At 36.7% G+C, this 21,351-nt stretch overlaps 1 protein-coding gene across 5 annotated transcripts in view; it reads left to right on the top strand.

The window, feature by feature from the left end:
- Positions 1 to 21,351, top strand: part of SLIT2 (slit guidance ligand 2) — a 266,756-nt gene that overhangs the window by 243,137 nt on the left and 2,268 nt on the right. For all 5 annotated transcript variants that reach the window (XM_063336090.1, XM_063336087.1, XM_063336088.1 and 2 more), the window contains 7 exons: positions 622 to 715; positions 2,634 to 2,771; positions 2,861 to 3,101; positions 3,437 to 3,567; positions 10,823 to 10,977; positions 16,237 to 16,525; positions 20,874 to 21,085. In XM_063336090.1, coding sequence (XP_063192160.1) covers positions 622 to 715; positions 2,634 to 2,771; positions 2,861 to 3,101; positions 3,437 to 3,567; positions 10,823 to 10,977; positions 16,237 to 16,525; positions 20,874 to 21,085 — 1,260 coding nt within the window. The remainder of the gene's footprint in view (positions 1 to 621; positions 716 to 2,633; positions 2,772 to 2,860; positions 3,102 to 3,436; positions 3,568 to 10,822; positions 10,978 to 16,236; positions 16,526 to 20,873; positions 21,086 to 21,351) is intronic.

Raw genomic sequence — 21,351 nt, forward strand, 5'->3', positions numbered from 1 at the left:
ACAGATTTTTTTTGTTTGTTTTCTTTTCACAGAGCAGATTATAGATAATTATGATACATTAACAATGCAAACATTGGAGAGTCATATTTAAGAAAAAGTAGAAAGCAAGTTTTCATTTTGGGGAATTGGAATTGTATTGACAGGCAGTGATAATAACAGGTTTTTTTCAGGTAATAGATTATTTATAGTGCAAATCTGTGTATTTCTAATGTCCTTAGAAATAAGTAAGAGAAAAGCATATTGATGGCTTGTTCTAGGGAGAAGAGATTCAATCAGTAGTGTTTTGCTATACAGCAGAGCTAGATAAATATTGCGAAGAAAAAATATTTTTTCACAAAATTGTCATTTATATCCATAGATAGATGATTGACATTGAACTAATTTATTTTTTTAATAAAGGAGTTATCAGACAGACTAGTATTTATTGTTATTATATATGTATTAATATTTATTTATTTATTAGTATTTATTATAAAGGTAGTATTTATTATGATATTGTGAAGTACGCATTTTTTCAGTGTTAACAAAAAAGAGTTGTAGCAGTTACTTTTAACATAGAAACAGCTATTTTCAGGCCACTGTGGTATTTTCACTGAATTGACAGCATACATTATATTTCAGGTGAGCTCTGTGAGGAGAAACTAGATTTTTGTGCTCAAAACCTGAATCCTTGCCAGCATGACTCAAAGTGTATCTTGACACCCAAAGGATACAAGTAAGTCCAAAATATTGTCACAGTCCAACTGAATCTAAATTTCTATTTTTTTATCCTGCTTAACTTCTTCTCCTTTTGTTTTAGTGGAAACACATTCTGTTCTCAAAATACTAATTTCAGTTATTACTAAGCATTATGGCAGAATAGACCATTATTTTCCTGTAGATCTATATTATTATTTTAAATATGTCTTACTGAATTTTACTTATCCTTAACAGTTCTAATTCCAGTCAGATTTTAAATAGGAATGCAGAGTAGAGCAGTGAGTCTATGTGACAGTCTATACAAAACCCTTTTAGTAGCTTGGACAGTAGGAAAATAATTGCATTTAATTGAAGTGGAATAATGATATTGCTTTCGGAGAAGTAATTGTGAAAGAGAATATTAGGAAGGAACACTGGAAAGTATGAACTGAAGTCCATCCCCAGGAAAACTAATCTTTAATTAAACCATATCCTTACCATAATTAATTAGTATGCACAATTTAAAGTGTTTTTAATAGGCTTTAGGTTAATACAGAAAACCTGCAGCTTTCAATTGTTGTGATAAACATCTGTTTTATGCACAGCATGGTCTTGTTCTAAAATCAGATTATTTAGTATCATCCCTACTACTTATGAAATGACATTTTAAAGTACAGCAAAAAATATTCAAATATATTAAATATTCAAATGAACATGAAATCAAATTGATAGTTTTCAGCTGGAAAATAGAAAACTTGTTGGAGTTCAATTGTTGTGTGTTGTGTTTATTTTCTTCACGCCATTTCAGTAAACCTACTTTGGCATCTTATACTTTACTGCCTAGTTCATTAATCTTCACTGTTACTTTCTGACATTTTAAATCAGAAAATAGCACATGCAGTAACTTCAAGAATGTATCTCACTTAGTCAGCTTTTTAATAGCACGCTTTATGTTCTTTTTTCACTGCTCTTATTCGTATACGTTGTTGAATAAAAACTGAGACATAGTTGATTGAAGTACTTAATTTAAAGTTACACAGTTATTTAAAATCACTCTGGCCACTTTAGAGCAAATTTTAGATACTAAAAAAAACAACACCAAGGAGGGAATCACAAGATCTAATGAAATCAATTACATACATATTAATTAAAAAAAAAAAAAAAAAAAAGAAAATCATGTGGATGCATAAATTTGTAATCTTTTCCATTCATTTTTCATGGAGTTATGGACATTCATGCAGTCTAATATATGAGAATTCCCTGAAGAAGTGCCACTAGCATTAACAATGAGAGTTGCCGGGGGGGCGAGGGGGGAACAAAACCAAAAAAAATTATATAGTGTCATGAGGATATGCTGTTTCTAGTTCAGTGGGGGCTCAGGGAGGGAAGAGGGTGAGTTTTGAAACTTTGTTTGTTCACTAACCATGGAACTATTTATGGCTGGTGGAACTTCGAGGGGAAAAAAATTATGCATAACCTCTAAACTGTATAAATGGATGATTGGTCTATTCATAGCTGTTAAGTCGACAAAGAAAATATCCATCACTATAATACAAACCTTGGATTATTTGTCTCGGTTTCAGCAACTAAGCATATTGATTATTTTTAGTGTTCACAGCCACTTACAACATGCTGTAACATTCTGCGTTACTCATAAATTCCAAGAAGAACTGTCAAAATGATTCATGGAGGCTCTCTAGATTTAAACCACAATTCTTCAGTATGATGGCAGATGAGTAAGCATGTGTAACTAGCAAACCTGTATTCATTACATATGTAGATTCCCCAAATAATAACATAATTAAGCTAGAAAGTCTTTACACACAAAGTCACACTAATACTTTTTTTTTTTTCTTGAGTTTTAAACAATTCAGTAGTTCCTTAACTGTGTCATAAGCACACTGTGTTGTTAAAAGGCACTGTGCTCTCTCACTTGCTTTCCTGTTTTTTCACAGATGTGATTGCACACCGGGATATGTAGGTGAGCATTGCGATATTGACTTTGATGACTGCCAAGACAACAAATGTAAAAATGGAGCACAGTGTACTGACGCAGTCAATGGATATACATGTATTTGCCCAGAAGGATATAGGTGAGAAAGATCTGAAGAAAGTACAAACATATGTCTTCTGTAAAAGTTGGGGTTTTTTGGAAATACTAATTTTTTCTGTTTGCATTTAGTGGCTTGTTTTGTGAGTTTTCACCACCAATGGTTCTACCTCGCACCAGCCCTTGTGATAATTATGAATGTCAGAATGGAGCCCAGTGTATCATAAAAGAAAGTGAACCAATCTGTCAGTGTTTGTCAGGCTACCAGGGTGAGAAATGTGAAAAGCTGATCAGTATAAACTTTGTCAACAAAGAATCCTATCTACAAATCCCTTCAGCTAAGATACGTCCCCAGACCAATATCACTCTACAGGTAAGATTGCTTGTCTTGTAGATTCTGATCTGGAAAAGAGCGTAAAGGACTCTTCGTGGTGTGGAAAATCAGCCAAAGTTGTCAGTGGCTTATTTAAAGAGCTTTTCACAGTTCGAGCTAAAAGCGTAGAAGTGTCACTGTTATACCTCTGTATTCATGTTGAAGTAGATGGGTTTATTGATAGGAAGTGAAAGAATTTGTCAGGTTGTCCTTCAAGGAAGAATTTTATAGTGAAGTAATAGACTATGGCAGTAAATTCAGACATTCACTTAATACAGCATTTTGATTTAATATTTATTTTTAGTTCTTTCTAAATGTTTCTTTCTTTTAACTAGATTGCCACAGATGAAGACAGTGGGATCCTGCTCTACAAAGGCGATAAAGACCATATAGCGGTAGAGCTGTACCGGGGTAGAGTGAGGGTCAGTTATGACACAGGATCTTATCCAGCCTCTGCTATTTACAGGTGAACCCAGACAAAACAAATTTCTAACTGAAACACAACATGTATTAATTCCTTACATCAAAGTCACATTTTGGAATAGATGGTTAAAAGAAATATATGCAAATGAATGTATTGTCAGACATTTAAAACCTCTTGCCAAAAGACATGACTTGGCTTGGAAAATGACTCTAATGCAGAAACGTCAGAAAGATAATATATTACTTGATCCATTAAAACTGAGTAAGGGTTAGCTTTCAGCAGAATATTTATACATTTGTGTAAAGCTCACGTGTGGAAGTGGAGTTTTTTCCACGATGTTACTGCCAAGTAATTTCCCAGTGTGCAGGGTAAAGTGCAGAACTATACTGCATAAGCAGAAACGACATGGAAGTTTCTCTTCTCCTCTGTGTTAGGCAGTCCTATATGTGGGACTTCTCCCTGGCAAGTGAAGAGAAAGCTAAAAACTTGATTCTGAAAAAAGGCACAACCCTTGAAAAAGAAATGGGTTTTGCCTCCAAAGTCATTAAGAGACAGAATCCACATCTGCTTCTGAAGCATAATTTTTCAGGGTTTTTTTTAAGTCAAATTTCTCTGGTTCTCTGAAAATTTACCACCTCGATTTCTGGGGAGGTTTTATGTACCTTCTCAAGAATTTGCAGACAGACATTGCAAGAGTGAGCAAAGAGACAACAGGCATCACTTCTTGGCCTTGATTGCCCTACTGTTGCTACAAATACGTTCAGAAATGAAGGGGAAGTGTTAAATGAGTTTTCCTTGAATCTTCTTTTTGTTGTGTTTACACCTTTTTTGTTGTAAAATTAGTGCATATTTACTTGCTGGAGTTCGTAGCAGCTGACATTGATCTGCATTCTATTAGGGACATTTCATTGAAAATAAATGATTTTTAGAAATGATTGCACTCTAATGGCAATATAAAACCAAAAGCTTAAGTTTATATAGCAGGGAAACAATGCTAAACTTTGTTAGGTAATAACACCAAGGGAACTGTGGTTTTAGTAGATTACTAAAAGCATTCCACAGAAAAAAAATCATTCCTGTAAAATACAATATAAAGTTGTTTAGTAAAAACATAGCCCTTTACAATAAGCATCTTAAGGTTGCTTTTATTTTCTGATGCGGTATGTATTTCATAGGGTTTTTTTACAATTCCATGAAATGACTTAACATGTGGAAATAGTATATGTATTTTAATTGTATAAATGTTCATATATTAAAAATTGGATTTGACTTTACAGGAGACCTAAGTATTTAACGCAAATTTAAGATTGCGTGAAACATTCACTTTTCTCAATGACTACAATTCAAAATAAGATTTTTCTTTCCTATCTGGGATAGTGCTAAGAAGTTTAGATTGTTTTGTCAGGAGTTTAATTATTTTTGTTGATTTTTATTTTGATAGGTACAGCAGTATAAGAATAGGAAGTGATAGGAATCAGGATCATATGGAATTTCAAGTTATTTTCACTCCCATTTGTTTAATCTATTGAGAATACTGCTTCCCATTCAAAACATATATTTCCTTCCAATCAATTTAATGCTTTCTCCAGTATTAGTGCAATAAATACTGGTAATTCACACTCGTCCATTTTAGTTTTCTAGAAAAAGATCCCTAAAACAATACTCACACAGGTAAAATTAAAAACCATAAATGTAGAAGGGATAAATAACAAAGTAATCAAGTAATAAACAGTCCCAATTAGGTTAGTGTTACAGCACAATTAGAAACATCTCCCCTCCGTAGCTGATGAGCTGAATTATGTGACAAGTGGAGAATGCTGGCAAAGTGACGAAAGGGATGGGAAATGTAGTGAAGTGTTACAGGGTGACATGGTCGTTTAATGAAGCAGATACACACTTGTATAGTATTATTATTATTAACCTCCCTTGCATTTCAAATAAGCATGATGGTGAGTTTCTAGGAGATATTTGAAAATTGTCATGTAATGGTACTGAGATCAACAGTAATGAAGTCTTGCCCTTGAGGGAAGTGCATGGGTAGGAAGCCATGTATACATTTCCACATTTATATATATGATTGTGCATCTAGTGATTACTGCACAAATTTGATATTATTTCGTTTCTATTTCTGATCGGTTGACCCTGTGCCAACCAAAGCTGCTTTATCACTCCCCTCCTCAGCTGGAGCAGGGAGAGTAAATGTAACGAAAGGCTTGTGGGTCAAGATTAGGACATGGAGATCACTCAGCAATTACCACCATGGGCAAAACAGACTCAACTTGGGGAAAATTAATTTAATTTATTACCAATCAAACCAGAGGAGGATAACGAGAACTGAAAACTAAATCCTAAAACACCTTCCCCCCCACCCTTCCCTTCTTCCCAGGCTCAACTTCACTCACCAGTTTCTCTGCCTCGTCCGCCTGAGCAGCGCAGGGGGACAGGGAATGGGGGTTGTAGTCAGTTTATCACATGTTTCTGCCGCTCCTTCCTCCTCAGGGATTCACTTTTCCTTTTCTCTATTTTGTCCTTCTCAGTCTCCTCCTTGACTCAGTTTCCAGTCATGTTTTCTTTACAATCCGCTACCACCCATTACTCTGATTCTTGCTTTATTCCAGCTATTGCTCGCCCAGGCCTACTTCTTTCTCTTCTTTCTCTGGAGGCCTAATTTTTGCTCCTTCTGAATGAGAACCACCCAGTTCCTTACTCTGTCCGTTTTACCTTGAGCTAGCTAAGGCAATACCTTCTCTTGGAATGGGCTGGCAGGCCCCGATCCAGCAAGTACTACTGGAGCCCAAAAGTACAGCTGGAGGGAAGGTTCTAATCATCTCTGTGTTGAAATATAGCCAGCATGGACAAAGAATTTAGGGGTATAGCCCTACGGTTTCTGTAGACTTCCATGTTTTTGAGATTTTAACACTTTGTCTAAGTTGATTTTCAGAAAGATGACAAATGGATAGACATGGTGCCAGCCCAATGCCAAATGTCAAGACCCGCAAAGCAGGGTTAATACAAGCATAAGAGATAGGAGTGTGTTCTCTATCTGATCTGTTCAGAAAAAATAAAACCCAGTTTCTGGCACCATTCAGTATGGAAGATTTTAGAAGAAACAGTTGAAGTTTACCCAAATTATAAATAGCTAAAATAATATTGTGAAATAGTGTTGTGGGTTAATCCTGGTAGGCATTGGTGATTGGTGATCCCATTGGTGATCCCATTCCCCCAGTGGGACAGGGGAAGAGAAAAGGAAGAGTGAAAGTCAGAAAGATCATGGGTTGAGATAAAAATAGTTTAATAACGAAAGGAAATTTGGAGGAAGAAAGAAAGAAAACAGTAGAAGTGGTGCTATTGCAGTCACTCACCATCTGCCATGGGTAGACCAATGCTTAATCAGTTCCCAAGAAGAAGATGGCTAACCTACCTAACTCTGCCCCCCACTCTGTTTTACTGCTGAGCATGACATTATATGGTATGGAATATCTGTCTGGTTAGTTCAGGTCATCTGCCTACATGTGTCCCCTCGTAACCTCGTTCACACCCCTAATCTATTCCCTAAGGGGGCAGAGTGAGAAACAGAGAAGGCCTTGACACTGTGCAAACATTATTCAGCAATAGCTAAAACATTAGTGCATTATCAGCATTGTTTTGGTCACAAATCTAAAACACAGCATCGTATCAGCTATTATGAAGACTGTTAACTCCATCCCAGCCAGATCCAGCACAAATAGGTCATGAATTATAACGGCAAACAATTTATTATGTTTTATCAGACAGATATGAAGAAGACAAAAGAGCATTTTAACTCATGATGTTTAAGAACAATGAGATTTAAGAATGATTTGGTAACAGGGTATATAGTTTTGCAAACTAAGATGGGAAGTTGTTTACAGTAAGAAGGACAGAAAGAAAATTAAAAAACTGAGAAGTTTATTAAGAGATTTACAGATTTCATTACGTAAGTGAAGATTCATGGATATTATAGGAAAAAGAATAAGGCAAGTTGTAATCCACTGAACAATGATGAGATGCCTGAAACAGAGGCCAAAATAAAATAAAAAAAATCCAACCAGCCAATACAGAGATTGAAATAGAAGTTTTATAATATAAATGGCAGTCAAGAAATGGTGTGTTGAAAAAGAGTCAAATGGGAGCTGTAAAGCCTACAGAGGTGCTTGCAGTAGCAACAAAACAAAGTTACAAACAGATGATTTAATCATGATAAATATGGAGAATAAACAATAACAGCAGTCTAGCTGTGTAGAGTGAATGAGAATTGCTTTACCAATGGGAATTGACTGCAGAAAGAGTCATCATCCCAAAAGCAATCATCAGTCAATCTGAGTAATGAGATGATGGCAGTGCCAAGACCAATAAAGAAAATTAATTCATTGGAGATGGTTATTTGGGAAAAGTTGATCCACTTGGGTTTTGTTCTGTCTGGATGTCCATTTTTAAATGTTAAATATTTTCTACACACAAAAAAAAAAACAAAAACAAAAACCTTTTCATTCTGTAAACTAGTCTTCATCATATATTTATGGGAAATATGGGAATATTTCTTCCCAAATCATTATTCTTCCACAGAGTTCCAGAAGCTTTAAATCAGGTTTTCTTACTGCTTTTCATTAGGATCTATGAATTCAGCTCTCATTTCTCCAATGGGAAATGGGCTAGAAGTAACGTAAGTGCATTGGCAGGAAATATTGCACAGATATGCCTTGTGTTTATTTCCCCTTTAATTTAAACCACCCTTACCTAGGAGGGCTCCTCTTTCTGCAGTAAAATTTTACCAGCAAAACAGTTTAAGCTAGAAGCTTTTAATAATCACTCTTAACAGAGACACATTCCCTTTACACATTATGTTTTATACATCCCTGGAATGACCTCTTGCTATAAAAATGCATGTTCTGTGTTGCTGTCATCCCTTTAAATACTATTGTGTGAAAGGTTAATAAGTTGTAAAATAACAGAAGTTTCCTTGGAACAAGAACATTATTTTAGGGTTTCTTGCTTACTTAAGTCAATAAGTCATATGCATTTCGATTTCTTAGCACAACTTTTTTCCCAGATTCATTGAAATGTATTAAATAAATTAATCCTGGCACTTTTTGTGTTGCTTGATCACAGCAAATAAACCTCTTAATACCTTGAATAGACCTTACTCTTTAGGAAGGATGAACCCTGACCTTTTCCTTCCCCCCATGGATCCTGGCAGTCCCGCTCTTGCCCACTCCCGAAAAGTGTTTATTCTGCTTTGTTGTGTTTGCACTTTCACATAGAGCTGAGTTTATGTAAAGCATCCGTGCTACCACGCAGATCTTTTATCCGTATTGAGCTGAGCCTGTCCACATAGTTATCGTTCGAAATAAATAGCTAAGAAGCTATTTAATGTGTCACAGCTGTAAATGACCATGTGAGTGCTTCTGATCTGTTCCAGGACAAAAGCAGTTAGGTTAATTAAAACATCGCTAAGGATGTTATAGGGTAATTTGCTTGATTTTTGCCTTGAGATTTAGGAAGCTAATCCATTTCAGCTATACTGCTTTCCTAATGAGAAGAGCTAACTGACTGTATGACTGTTCAGTCCATCTCAGGCTATCGTACAACTGCTTCATTTAAATAACTTTTTTCAAAGGCTTAAGCTCACTTATTTGATGGTGCCCTGAAGCAAATAAAGGCTCTCATGGGAATGGTTATAATGTCTGGTCTCTGGACTACAGCTCATTGTCATAACTTCCATGCAGCCATACATTCAGCTTTTTAATTCTCCAGTGGAAAATGGGCTAGAAGTAATGTAAGTACAATGATCTATTCAGTCCCAGCATTGAGTAATAATATTCTTCCTTCTCTGATGTACTTAAACTGTGTTCAAGTGCGGAGCAGTTACCCTGCACTTAAACATTTGCTTTGTAGGTATTGAGGCTGCTGAGCATAGGCAGCCATTTCTTGTATCTGGTGACATGCCCATGGCAGGGGGGTTGGAACTAGATGATCTTTAAGGTCCCTTCCAACCCGAACCATTCTATGATTTTATGATTCTATGTGTAGGCTTGTCCTTACACAGCGCAAGCACCATGCTTGAAATAAGCCTTTTCTGCGTGACACCCTTGGGGCATTCTCTTACTAGCGAGTTCCTATCTTGTTAGTAAGCAGAAGGAAATAGTATATGTAGGTAAGAAAAAAAAATAAAAATAATACTGTATTCACTGTACTAGCCAGAAGCTGAACACACAAATATAACCATGCCTAATAAAGATAACAAATTACTTTATTGTAGCATCAGTGGAGCTGTCTGGTCCAATGACGTGATTTTGTCTGGCAGGACTAAGGTTAGGTGCATTTCCATATTCCATGAAATAGTAGGTTTATATATCACTGGAGTTAACACAGGCCTTCAGACTTGCAAAATATGTAAACCCAATACTATGTAACATGTAGGATGCACAGACACGCACAAAAATAATATATTGAAATAACATTAGAATCACAGAATGGCTTAGGTCGGAAGGGACCTTTAATGATCATCTAGTTCCAAGCCCCCTGCCCTGGGCAGGGACACCTCCCACTAGACCAGGCTGCTCAAAGCCCCATCCAGCCTGGCCTTGAACACTTCCAGGGATGGGGCATCCACAACCTCCCCGGGCAACCTGTCCTAGTGTTTCACCACCCTCATAGTAAAGAATTTCTTCTTTACATCATCTTCCTTTATTTTACAGATGCTATCTAATCTAAATCTACCCTCGTTTAGTTTAAAACCATTACCCCTTTTCCTATCACAACAGGTCTTATTAAATAGTCTGTCCCCATCCTTCTTATAAGCTCCCTTTAAGCACTGAAAGGCCACAATAAGGTCTCCCCAGAGCCTTCTCTTCTCCAGGCTGAACCACCCCCAATTCTCTCAGCCTTTCTTCATACAAGAGGTGTTCCAGCCCTCTGATCATTGTTGTAGAAGAACTCCAAATTCTTTTTGCGTTCAACTTCCTGCCTAGTAAATGTGTTTCAACTGATGTTTAGAATATCATCTATATTTACACAGTTCATTACTTGATGAGTACAGGAATAACTTTGAATGAAAAAGGGCTATTAATTTACAATATGTATTATTAATAGGGTACTGGTGGCAGGGTTTTATATTGTATTAGCTCTTAAGCATATACGCATGTCCTTGCTTAAAATCTAGCTCTCCTGGAGAAGTTCTGTTCTGAAGCTGTATTAACTATTAAAAGCGAAGAAGCGCAAAAACTGTTCTAACCAGACCATCAACTGTTTAAAATTAATATTAATGTTTATTTTGCAGTGTGGAAACGATTAATGATGGCAATTTCCACATTGTGGAGCTGTTGGCTATGGATCAGATTCTGTCTTTATCTATTGATGGAGGAAGCCCCAAGATAATCACCAATTTGTCCAAGCAATCCACTTTGAATTTTGATTCTCCACTGTATGTAGGAGGTAAGCGAATCTTACTGCTTCTCACTAACAGTATCATAGCTAATTTACTCTGGTAAGATATATTAATAAACACATGTTAAGAGACTCATTCATTGAGATAACACCTTAAGATGAAACTTCAGCATTTAATCTCAAGAGTTTCAATTTTAACAAACAGTATCTCCTCAAACTGCACCTGTTGCTTTTTTATTGGGACAGAGATTCGATGCCTACTGTAAAATTCTGTAATTTTCTACTGTTATCTAGCTTCTTATTATACCAAAGAAGTGTGTTTAACATTGTTTAGCTACCTGAAGATGCAGTACTGCCTATTCGGAAAGCACAAATGGTAGCATTCTGTTTCGATTATGTTTTACATTTCTATTTCACTGCACACTTATCTGCAGGAAATAAGAGCAAGGTATAAAACCATGAAGTATAGTTTCTGCCTGGAAATCTTATTGCTTAGGGCTGATAGAGTTGTGACACCAGGTAAGAAGGGAAACAACTGGAAAGTTGTCTTACAGTATGTGGCAGGGTTTGTTGTTTTGTTGTTGTTGTTGTTTTGAGAAGAAAGAATTGTTTGTTTCAGTGAAACTGTCAGTAGGTGATTGTGGAGATAAACTATTTGAAACATTTTTGATCGTTTGCCGCAATTTACTCTGGAGAACTATGGATTCAAGCCCATTGTTTTAGCCACCATTTTCTGTTGGGCCTGCATAACCTATGTAACAGAGTCAGAAACTTCAGCCACTGCTTTGTGCCTTCTTACTGTCCTTGGGAGCAAGTCTTAAGTTCTTAGTGATGAGCTATTCAGCAAACTTTTTAAATACTGCTGATCTTCTACCAGTCTTCATCTTCTATTTATGCTCTGGCAGAAGACATGTAAGGAGTCTCCTTCTGATCTTTCTGTAAAAAGAATACCTACTGTCTTTTTTATTTTGTCTAATTCTTAAGAAATTTTTTGCGTCTGAGAATAAGTTTTTATACTTGAGGATCTTGCCTCCTTGCAAAAAACTATGCAACCAGTAATACATTCGTAAGATGTCTGTTTTCTCAAAGGTGCTATTTATCCTCTTTCTAAATACACAGAAAAGCTTAGGGTAGCTGCTTAGATTTATCTCTAATGGGAAAGCAAAACAGGAAGGTGCTGTGATTCACATGAAGAAGTCTATTTCTCCTAAAAAAACAGTATAACAAATGCCTCCGTTACAAGTGATGAGGGGTAAGTTGACTTTTGTCTCTAAAAATCCCCATTCTTCCCTTGAAACACTTCCGCTTTTTTGCCAAATCTTTTCAGATTTGTCATTATCTCCTTCCATCTATGATGGGAAGAAGTACAAGACATTAGTTATCACTCCCCATACCAGCAGAAAAAAGAATTAAAATTATCAAATGTATGAGCTGCCTTTAAAATTGCGTCATATCATGACCCTTCAAAGGAGGATTGCCTTGTGGAAGCACATGTGCATTTTTTCATGTGTATCCCTTCTGCAGTGTTGTTTACAGAGTTTCCTATGCCACATTTTTTGGAAGGAGAGATGGTCCGAGATTCTAAGACGACACTGTGTGCTTGCTTACTTGTATCGTCAATATCAGTTTGTTATTTAATGACTGCTAAGGCCAATTTTACTATTTCTGGAAAGCCGAGCTTAGTGCAGAATGATCCTCCTGTCTGTTATGGGCACCTTTTAATGAAATGAGGCTAGACTGCCAACCATAAACATTTATTCGGTGCAGTGCTAACACTTACTTGTTGATTTGTGATGTGTGCTTCTCCTCCTTGCTGCTTCATCTTGCAGATCTGTGTCTTCATTGGAAGGATCATATTAATCTGCATCGTCATTTTGAAGTATCAGCAGAAATAAGTTTTGCAAATAACCTTTTCCTTTAGCGGTTTGATTCCTAAAAGCAGGAGTCTTTTTTTGTCCCAGTGCATATTCTTTAGAGAGGCTTTGTGTTCCTTCTATTTCTATTCTTCACGTGCAGGGTCCAAGCAGACAATTATTTCTGTTGTCACACAAAATGTTGGTCCAAAACAGAATGAAAACCATTATTAGAAGCACATTATTACAAAGTAAAGCAAAAAAACCCAACCAGTAGGTTGATATTCAACACTTCAACTTTTCTGTTCTTTAACTATGTTTATCTATTTATGATCTTTAAAATTCTTGAGAGAGTTTTCATTCTTACATCTTTATATTACACATGTTTTTGAGATTCATTCAATTTTTTCTTATCCAACTGTATCTAGAATTTTTAGAGAATTTAATCACACATTTCCATCAGTTAAGAATTCTCACTAGGATTTTATGCTGTATTTTTATCTTTGCCAAAGTCTTGGTTTGACACCTATATCATCATGTAGCTTACACTTACTCTTATCACCTCCCTGTTAAAATGGCATTTCTGGTAAGCATCACCTCAGCTGGCAGGATGAAATTCAGACTTGACAGCAAGCCCTTGTATGGTTTTCTGTCTCTCTTTCATTCTCTCTCTCTTTCCTTCCCCCCCCCCCCTTTTTTTTTTGACAAAGTTATTCTTGGGTCACAATATTTGCGTTGGTTTAGAAAGGGTAATTTAACTTTATTTTTACAGAAAGTGGGCTAATTGATTTATACTCTTTTTTTTTAACCTTTTTCCAACTGTATGGCTCTCTTGTGTTGTCAGAATACACACGCTAGATATTTTTCGGTCTTTCTATAACAGATTTCAGTAAATCATATTGAAAGCCCATGGCCTTTTGTAAGAAGTCTTAAGGGGCAATCTGTTTCTTCTCAAAAACTCTTCAAAGGGGTCACAGACTTCACTGATACTTCATATTCTTCTCGCAGAAATTAGAGCATATTTTGGTAGTTGAGAGTGGCACCTTGTTTCACAGAAGTCCCTATTTCAGAGACAGGTAGGGCATCAGCTGCTTTTCATTTGTGCTTGCTCTGTTCTGGCCACTTCTGAATGAGATACTCATTCTGACAGTGTTACTGTATGACTGTTATTTAATTGGGGTCTTACCATGTGCCTCCTTGAGCAGTAATTTGGTAATTTACCTGTAGTCAGGTTCAGTGACCAAAAGCTTAAAGGGGGACAGGAACTATTTTCTTACCTTTCAGAAAATAGAGCTGAAATATTTGTCTGCATCGTTTCTATGGCAGTTCTTCCCTACCTGATAAAGAACCTTAATCTAAAAATTATCTAGGAAATATTGCTAAAGAATATGAGCAGCTTTTGCACGCACTTTGGCTTTCTAACACTTGGAAACTTGCTAGAAGAAGCAAAAGCGTATAGACTAAAATCTTGTGTATATGCTTGCGTTGAGTTTCCAACTGTCTTCCATATTAGAGATCATAGACAAAAAATTCTCTGAATCACATGTGATATATCTCATACTATCTGGTGTGATACATGTTTATATGGTTCCCAGAAATCATATCTAAATTTCTTGACAGAAGCATAACATCTAGTTTAGCATTGCATTGGTGTACTAAGTTTTGTGCAGCTTTTATTTTTACAATGGATAAATTCAGTGCCTGTATTCTGCTATTTGCAGACATTTGCTGAGTGTTGCTTTCAAGGGAGACATCAGGGTGAAGAGGCCTTGATGACTCTGCCTTGTCCCTGGATTTTGAGAACATGGCAAATAGTTTTGAGGAAATGGAAAGCAATGATTGTTTGTAGTCTGAGTCCTTTAATATAATAGTCCCAAGATGATTTTACTTAACTGATAAGATCAAAGAAGATTAAGCTCTTCAGCAGTATGGATGCAATAGTGTTCATTTTTATAATCACTGAAGCTTAGCACAAATGAAATTGCAATAACCCCTAAATGAGAGGCACATCTACTTCATTAGGTTGCGTAGCACTTCTGCATTACTCTTAACTGTTCAGAGTAACTCCATAAAACCATTAGGGGTATTAGTTTACATGGTTAAGGAGCAACTATGCAGAACGTTTTGTCTTTCTCTGGTTGCGACTTTACTAAGTGCCAGAATGAATATTGTTAATTTTGCCTATGAATAAACCTGTGCAGCTAATAAGCGCATTGATTTTCAGGTAGACAGATCCTTTTCTAATGCTCAGTACACTTTGATTTCCTTTACTTATTAGTCTCAGGAGGTATTTAGGCATTTCTGTATTAATTATTTTAATGTAATATCTTAAGGACTAATATAGACCAATATGTTGGCAATAAGTTTAAAAAAAAAAAGCCAAAAAAAAAAAAAGCAGAGGGTAGGAGGAGTAGAAGAAACTTAATTTTTACAAGGAGACAATGTTTGTCAGTAATGCTCCTTCTGAATTAGTCTTAAATATTTTAACTGATCACAACAGGATAACTACATAGCATATACCTCCTGCTCCAGTTACACCTGTAACAATTATAGACTACAACAGAGGAATTATTCTGAACATTGCCAACATCAGGGGCATTTGCACTATCTAGAAATATCTGCACATAAGTATTTTGATGTTAAATTATTGTTCTTACTGTCTGTCTTTGTTAAAAACTGCAGTGGAAACTATGAAAGGCTTTTTTATTTATCTGTTTTTGAGACACGCTGAACAAAAATATTTTTCAAAGTAATGGAACCTCCTCCTCTTGAGTTTTTCTTTCCAAGAATTTTCACTAGCAAAGTTTCACATTTGAAATGTGTATGCCAGCTCCAAATTGATGGGATGGTCCTACTAAATTTTTCTGGATTTGAGAATCTTAGCAGCTTACAAAAAATCATGTATCAACTGCTAAATTTCAACAACTTTTCTTTTTACAAGATTCAGAAACTATGTACTATCCCACTGGAACAGGCTGCCCAGAGAGGTGGTGGAGTCTCCGTCTCTGGAGACGTTCAAAACCTGCCTGGATGCGTTCCTGTGCAACCTGCTCCGGGTGACCCTGCTCTGGTAGGGGGCTGGACTAGATGATCTCCAGAGGCCCCTTCCAATCCCAACCATTCTGTGATTCTGTGACCCTGGACTTAATTGCAGTAGGTCAAAAACAGGCCTGTATCTGAACCTTTTCACAGTTCCGAGCTTCCTGTATGAAGTCCTATATACGTCTCTTTAGTTGGACCTAGAGACTTACAGGTCTGGAGCTGGTTTAAATGCATGCTTGACAACTAGGACAATTTTCAAATACTAGATCATTGCTTAAGGTTGTAGGCTGAATACCTAAGAATAATTAATTAGGAAGAAATGTTTCTTTAAAAATGCTTAAACAATAGGGAAAGTGGTAGAGAAACTTGTATCAAAGAATACATTGGTTATTTGCTATTATTAATTTCCTAGGCATGCCTGTGAAAAATAACATAGCAGCTTTACGCCAGTCTCCGGGACAGAATGGCACCAGCTTCCATGGTTGCATCCGTAATCTGTACATCAACAGCGAACTCCAGGACTTCAGGAATGTGCCACTGCAAGTGGGAATTCTGCCGGGTTGCGAGCCTTGTCATAAGAAAGTTTGTGTGCATGGAACATGCCATGCTACCAGCCAGTCGGGCTTTTCCTGTGAGTGCGAAGGAGGATGGACTGGACCCCTCTGTGATCAACAAACTAATGACCCATGTCTTGGAAATAAGTATGTCCTTCCTCAAGACACTACAGTAGTATAATATGCATATAAGCCTCCTGTTATGTATATTTTTTTTCATGAAAGTTCGCACTTTTTTCAGCAGGAAAAAAATATCCTGGGCATGTAAAAATGAAAACAGCATCCAGGTTATAGTATTTTCTTTCCATAAACTTAATGAGGAAAAGTTCCCAGTTTAGGGGAGCAGATGCGCGCATCTCACTGCAGTCCTGCCTAAAGCCTGGGGTACGCTCTTAGGTACTTCTGTATGGGCTACTTCTGTAATGGGCCACACCGATGCAAGATGCAAGTGTTGGTATGACATTTGGTACAAAAATCATTTAGAAGAAGTTGCAAATGAAAAAACATATCTATTTGCTTACTTATAATTGTACAGAATGAGGAAATACAATTATTATTTTTCTCTGCTGTGTTTAAAAGCTTGATACAATAGAAATATCTAATATTTTTTTTTTTATTTTCACAGTACCCCAGGTTTTAGCAGGAAAATAGATTTCTACCTTTATGGTAAACTTCTGTTTAAGTCCACATGTGCTAATTCTTTTTGCTGATTTGACTAGAACATTTTAGGTTGGACATTTTATGTATGTTTATAGAGAGGGTCATGTATATATATGTGTAGAGAGAGAGTGAAAGATATGTATATATGCGTATATTGATATCTATGCATATTCATCTTTTAAATTGACTATAGAGATAGATTCAGGGTTTTGGCTTATGGTCTCCCAGCACAAGAAGATCAGAAACTTCAGAAGTTCAAAGTTCTTCAGGATTTATTGGTTATGGGCAAGAAGATGTCATTCTGTTTCCCCTTACCACTGTCCCTACTACAGTTTGGCAAACACTGGTTTTTTCTCTCTCTTTTTTCGTTGTTTTTTTTTGGGGGGGGGGCAGTGAGGGGTGGGGGAGGGGTTTTAAAGTAAACGTGCTTGGATCTTTTGGCTGCTGCTTTTTCAGAGCTGTGGCATATATAACTTTTGATTTTTGAGGACCAGTGGCCTGAGTTTGCTAAGAGATTCTAATAAGATGATTTTCAATTCCCATATAAAATGTTGTTTAAGTGATCTTTTCACATAATGTGTATGGAGAGTCTAACCCTTTAAAGCTTTATACACTAGTTAGCATGCTTTACAATGCAGTTAACATTGTTTACATTGGTTGTGGACTCCTTCAGTACTGTTAAGTTTTGAACTCTTCCCAAAGCCACAGCAGTGATTTTTTTGAGGCATATCATTATAGCACTTCATTGTTTATGGGTCTTTTTCTTACCCTGTCCTCTTTCACAGTAACTTAAAGAAAGGAAGTCACAGCAGATTGAAAAATACACATGCAAGTCTATCATATCCATTTTATACTTTAAATAACATGGAACTGTAGCCACCAACTTCTATAATAAGAAAGCCCAAAGAATTTCTTTGAAGTGTCCTTGAAAAATTCTGTATAGGTTCTTATAACTATATACATCAGCACCCAAACGGAGTGCTTTTTGCAGTAAATTACAAAACTTGGCAAGTATCAGATACAGGCAGCATCAAGGGTAGAATTAAGGGAGCACAACATTAGTATTTTGTTAGCTCTTGAAAGTATTGGTTTTGTTTCAGCTGTATACAGTGCTGGGAGCTTTTAGGAGAGAAAGCCAAACCAAAATTGTTTATTTGGAGTGAAGGAGGGGGTTTTTGTTCTTTAGTTCCTGGGGACTTTGATTCTGTATTTCTTGATTCATCTCTAAATCCTGTCTATTGAATAGATGCTTTTTGTCTGTCTAGGTATAACATTTCACTCTATCTGAGGAACAGACTTGTCACTGTGATCTCCATTTCGAAAATGTAGGGGATCTTTTAGAGATCCCTGCACACCATGAAATGGCTTAATGCTTAGATTTATTTAACCCAAGTTTAGGTGCTTGACTTCGGAACAGAGCGACCGAAGTTTCCTCTGCAGTCAGTAAAGGAATGAACACATTTCTGAAGAGTAAATTAGACCTCAAGTGGTGTAATCACCCTCTGCATAAGCTCGTTTCACTCCACGACTGTGTGGGGAGCTTATGGCAATTATACATCTGACTTGGGTGCCTAACATAGGTACCTAAAATTAGGTAAGATGAAACTGTGCTCAAGAGTTTGCATTTTGCTTGATGTTCCTTTCAGTACAGTCTGAAGATGAAATTTAGGGCTTCAAAGAACAGGTGGAAGGAAAAGTATGAGAGTTGGCATTAGCTAAGATTTAACCATCCTCTAAGTCAAACAGAACTTTACCAAAGATCCTGACACAGATTGCTTTGATATCTAAAACAGCCTGTGTAGAACATGGCATGATGCCAGCATCACCTGAGTAACTTTATACATCAGATGTCCTAAAAGTAGTTGTTTTGTAAATGGTGAACAGATCAAATGCTAAACATACTGAAAACTAAACAAAAGCGATCTGCTTTTTCTGGTACTCCTTAAGCCTTCAATTTTGAGTTGCTTAATCTAACAGTCTTGGAATATCAGACTTCAACCATAGGAAAATTTGGAATTTTTTAGGGAACATAGTTGCTTCAAAAGTACGGACTCTTGCATAATAGGGAAGTTGGGGGTCCTTAAGCTATTAGTTAAGTTTTATATTTGCGGTTTTTAATCCCAAACTGGATATGTGAATGGAGGCTACGTGTTGCACCTTTCGTTTAAATATCCTGTGATGAGAATGACTTCCCATACTCTTTTTTCCTCCAAGTTACATCGTGCCTAAAGTACTTGCACAAAATTAAGGGTACAGTTGGAGAATTGTAGTGTAGGTTTCACTGATGAGGGAAATTTGTTGATGTTTATAAACTGAAGCAGTTTAAAATAGTTAATGCAAGTTTGTCAAAGTTAAAAAGTGTTGTGCATTCTTTTCAATTTTACCAGATTTCTTACTGTACTGCAGGAGTAGCGTACAAAGCAAAAAGCTTCCAGACTGTGTTATCTAAAAAATTTCAAAATGAGATATTGTTCTTAGCAGAACTCTTCTTTTACTATGAAATGCAGTTTTATATGATTTTTTTCACCATCTTCAAATTTAAATGAAGGATTTTATTTTAGATCGAATGGGATTTATTTATTTATTTTACTTTTTATCTAAAGATTTTCATTTATTTATATGTTTATTTAGGTGGCTGCCGCAACCTACTAAGGAGGCTGTGGGCTCAGGGATCTTACAATACAGAGAGGAAAAACATTAGAGAGGAGAAACATTAGGGAGGGTGACCGTGACCTTGAACGTCAGGATTGCTTTTGCCCTTACAGAGGAATCTTCACTGAGGTTTCCCTAGGAAACAGTGTGTAGACAGAAAACTTGTGTATCAAGACAACAGTTAAAGAAAATAACGTTATTTCTAGGAAGAAAGTTATTGACCCTGTGCCACCAAATGAACATAGGGAAGTGGTCATTGGTGATGTTTTCAGAAGATGGATTCCCTTAGCCTTCAGCTTACACTTAGGAACAGGTAATTAAACACCCTCCTTTTGGGAAACACCAGCTCTCTCTCAAGAGAAGTAAAACCACTGTGTGTTCCCATGCTGTACATCAGAACCGAGCAGATGAGTTAACCACAGCCTTTTTTTGTCTAACAACAGGATTTGAGCCTGCCACAAATGCTTACCGAAGCTCAACTGCCAGAGTAGCTAGTTTAATCACTTGGGTGAGACTTGAAAATGTGCAACCTCATCTAGTGTGAATTTCCGCATGCGTACTAGATGAGTGCTGGTGGCTTTCAGTGAAGCGAAGACCTGCCTCATACGTGATATGACCACGCTACTGGCAGCTGGCAATGCAGACTAATGTATTTGATGGGGGAGCATGTGTTCAGCTTTGAAACTGCCATTGCTGGGTCAGAAATGCTTCAGTTAGGAAGTGCCTGACCTGTCTTTGTGCTGGGAGCCCATATTTCATGAGTGACAATTTATTTTTTTTCTTAAGTGATACAAAAACCAGATTTTCAGGTGAGTAACCTTTTTCTCTACTTAATTCTAGTGGATTATGGTTGGGCTTGATTTTGCCGTGTTCTTCTCAAAAGCATACTGAAAATTTAGGTAGACAGGAAATGTTGGTTTTAATAACTGTGGCCTGTAAAAGTCTTCCATAACACATCTACAGTGGCTGTTTTCTGGTGAGAGAGAGTTCTGTACTGCAGCCTGTTTTGTATAAACCTGCGTACCAATTCTAACCCACTTCACTGCATCTCGCTGAAAAAAGTCCATTAGAAACAAAAGCAATTTCTTCCAAGTACAGTCCAAAGTATTTGTAGTCAATGTTGCTTAGCCTGAACTTTGATGAATAATTTATTTTTATTCTCTTGGGCTTGTTTCCCCTGTAGATGTGTGCATGGTACCTGCTTGCCGATCAATGCGTTTTCATACAGTTGTAAATGCCTGCAGGGACATGGGGGAGTCCTCTGTGATGAAGACGAAATGCTGTTTAACCCCTGCCAATCCATCAGGTGTAAACATGGCAAATGCAGGCTTTCAGGACTTGGGAAACCATATTGCGAATGCAGCAGCGGATACACGGGGGACAACTGTGATAAAGGTAAAAAAAAATTAAAAATCATGTTGTTTCGGTCTTAGAAAAGAGGTTTTTTTATTAAAACATGAACAGCCAAAAGCATTACCAACTTTTTTTTCCCCCACAATACACATTTGTTGCTTTTTTTTTACCAATAGAATTCATCTCAGTGAGAGACAAATCAAACTCTTGCCATGAACTTGTTTCCATTTTGAGGATTTTTTCATCAAATGTTTTGCTGTGAAAACATTTCTTTTTTGCCTTTATTCAGAAACACATTTTTACTATAT

Source organism: Chroicocephalus ridibundus, chromosome 5 (assembly GCF_963924245.1).
Source record: "Chroicocephalus ridibundus chromosome 5, bChrRid1.1, whole genome shotgun sequence".
Classification (NCBI taxonomy): domain Eukaryota; kingdom Metazoa; phylum Chordata; class Aves; order Charadriiformes; family Laridae; genus Chroicocephalus; species Chroicocephalus ridibundus.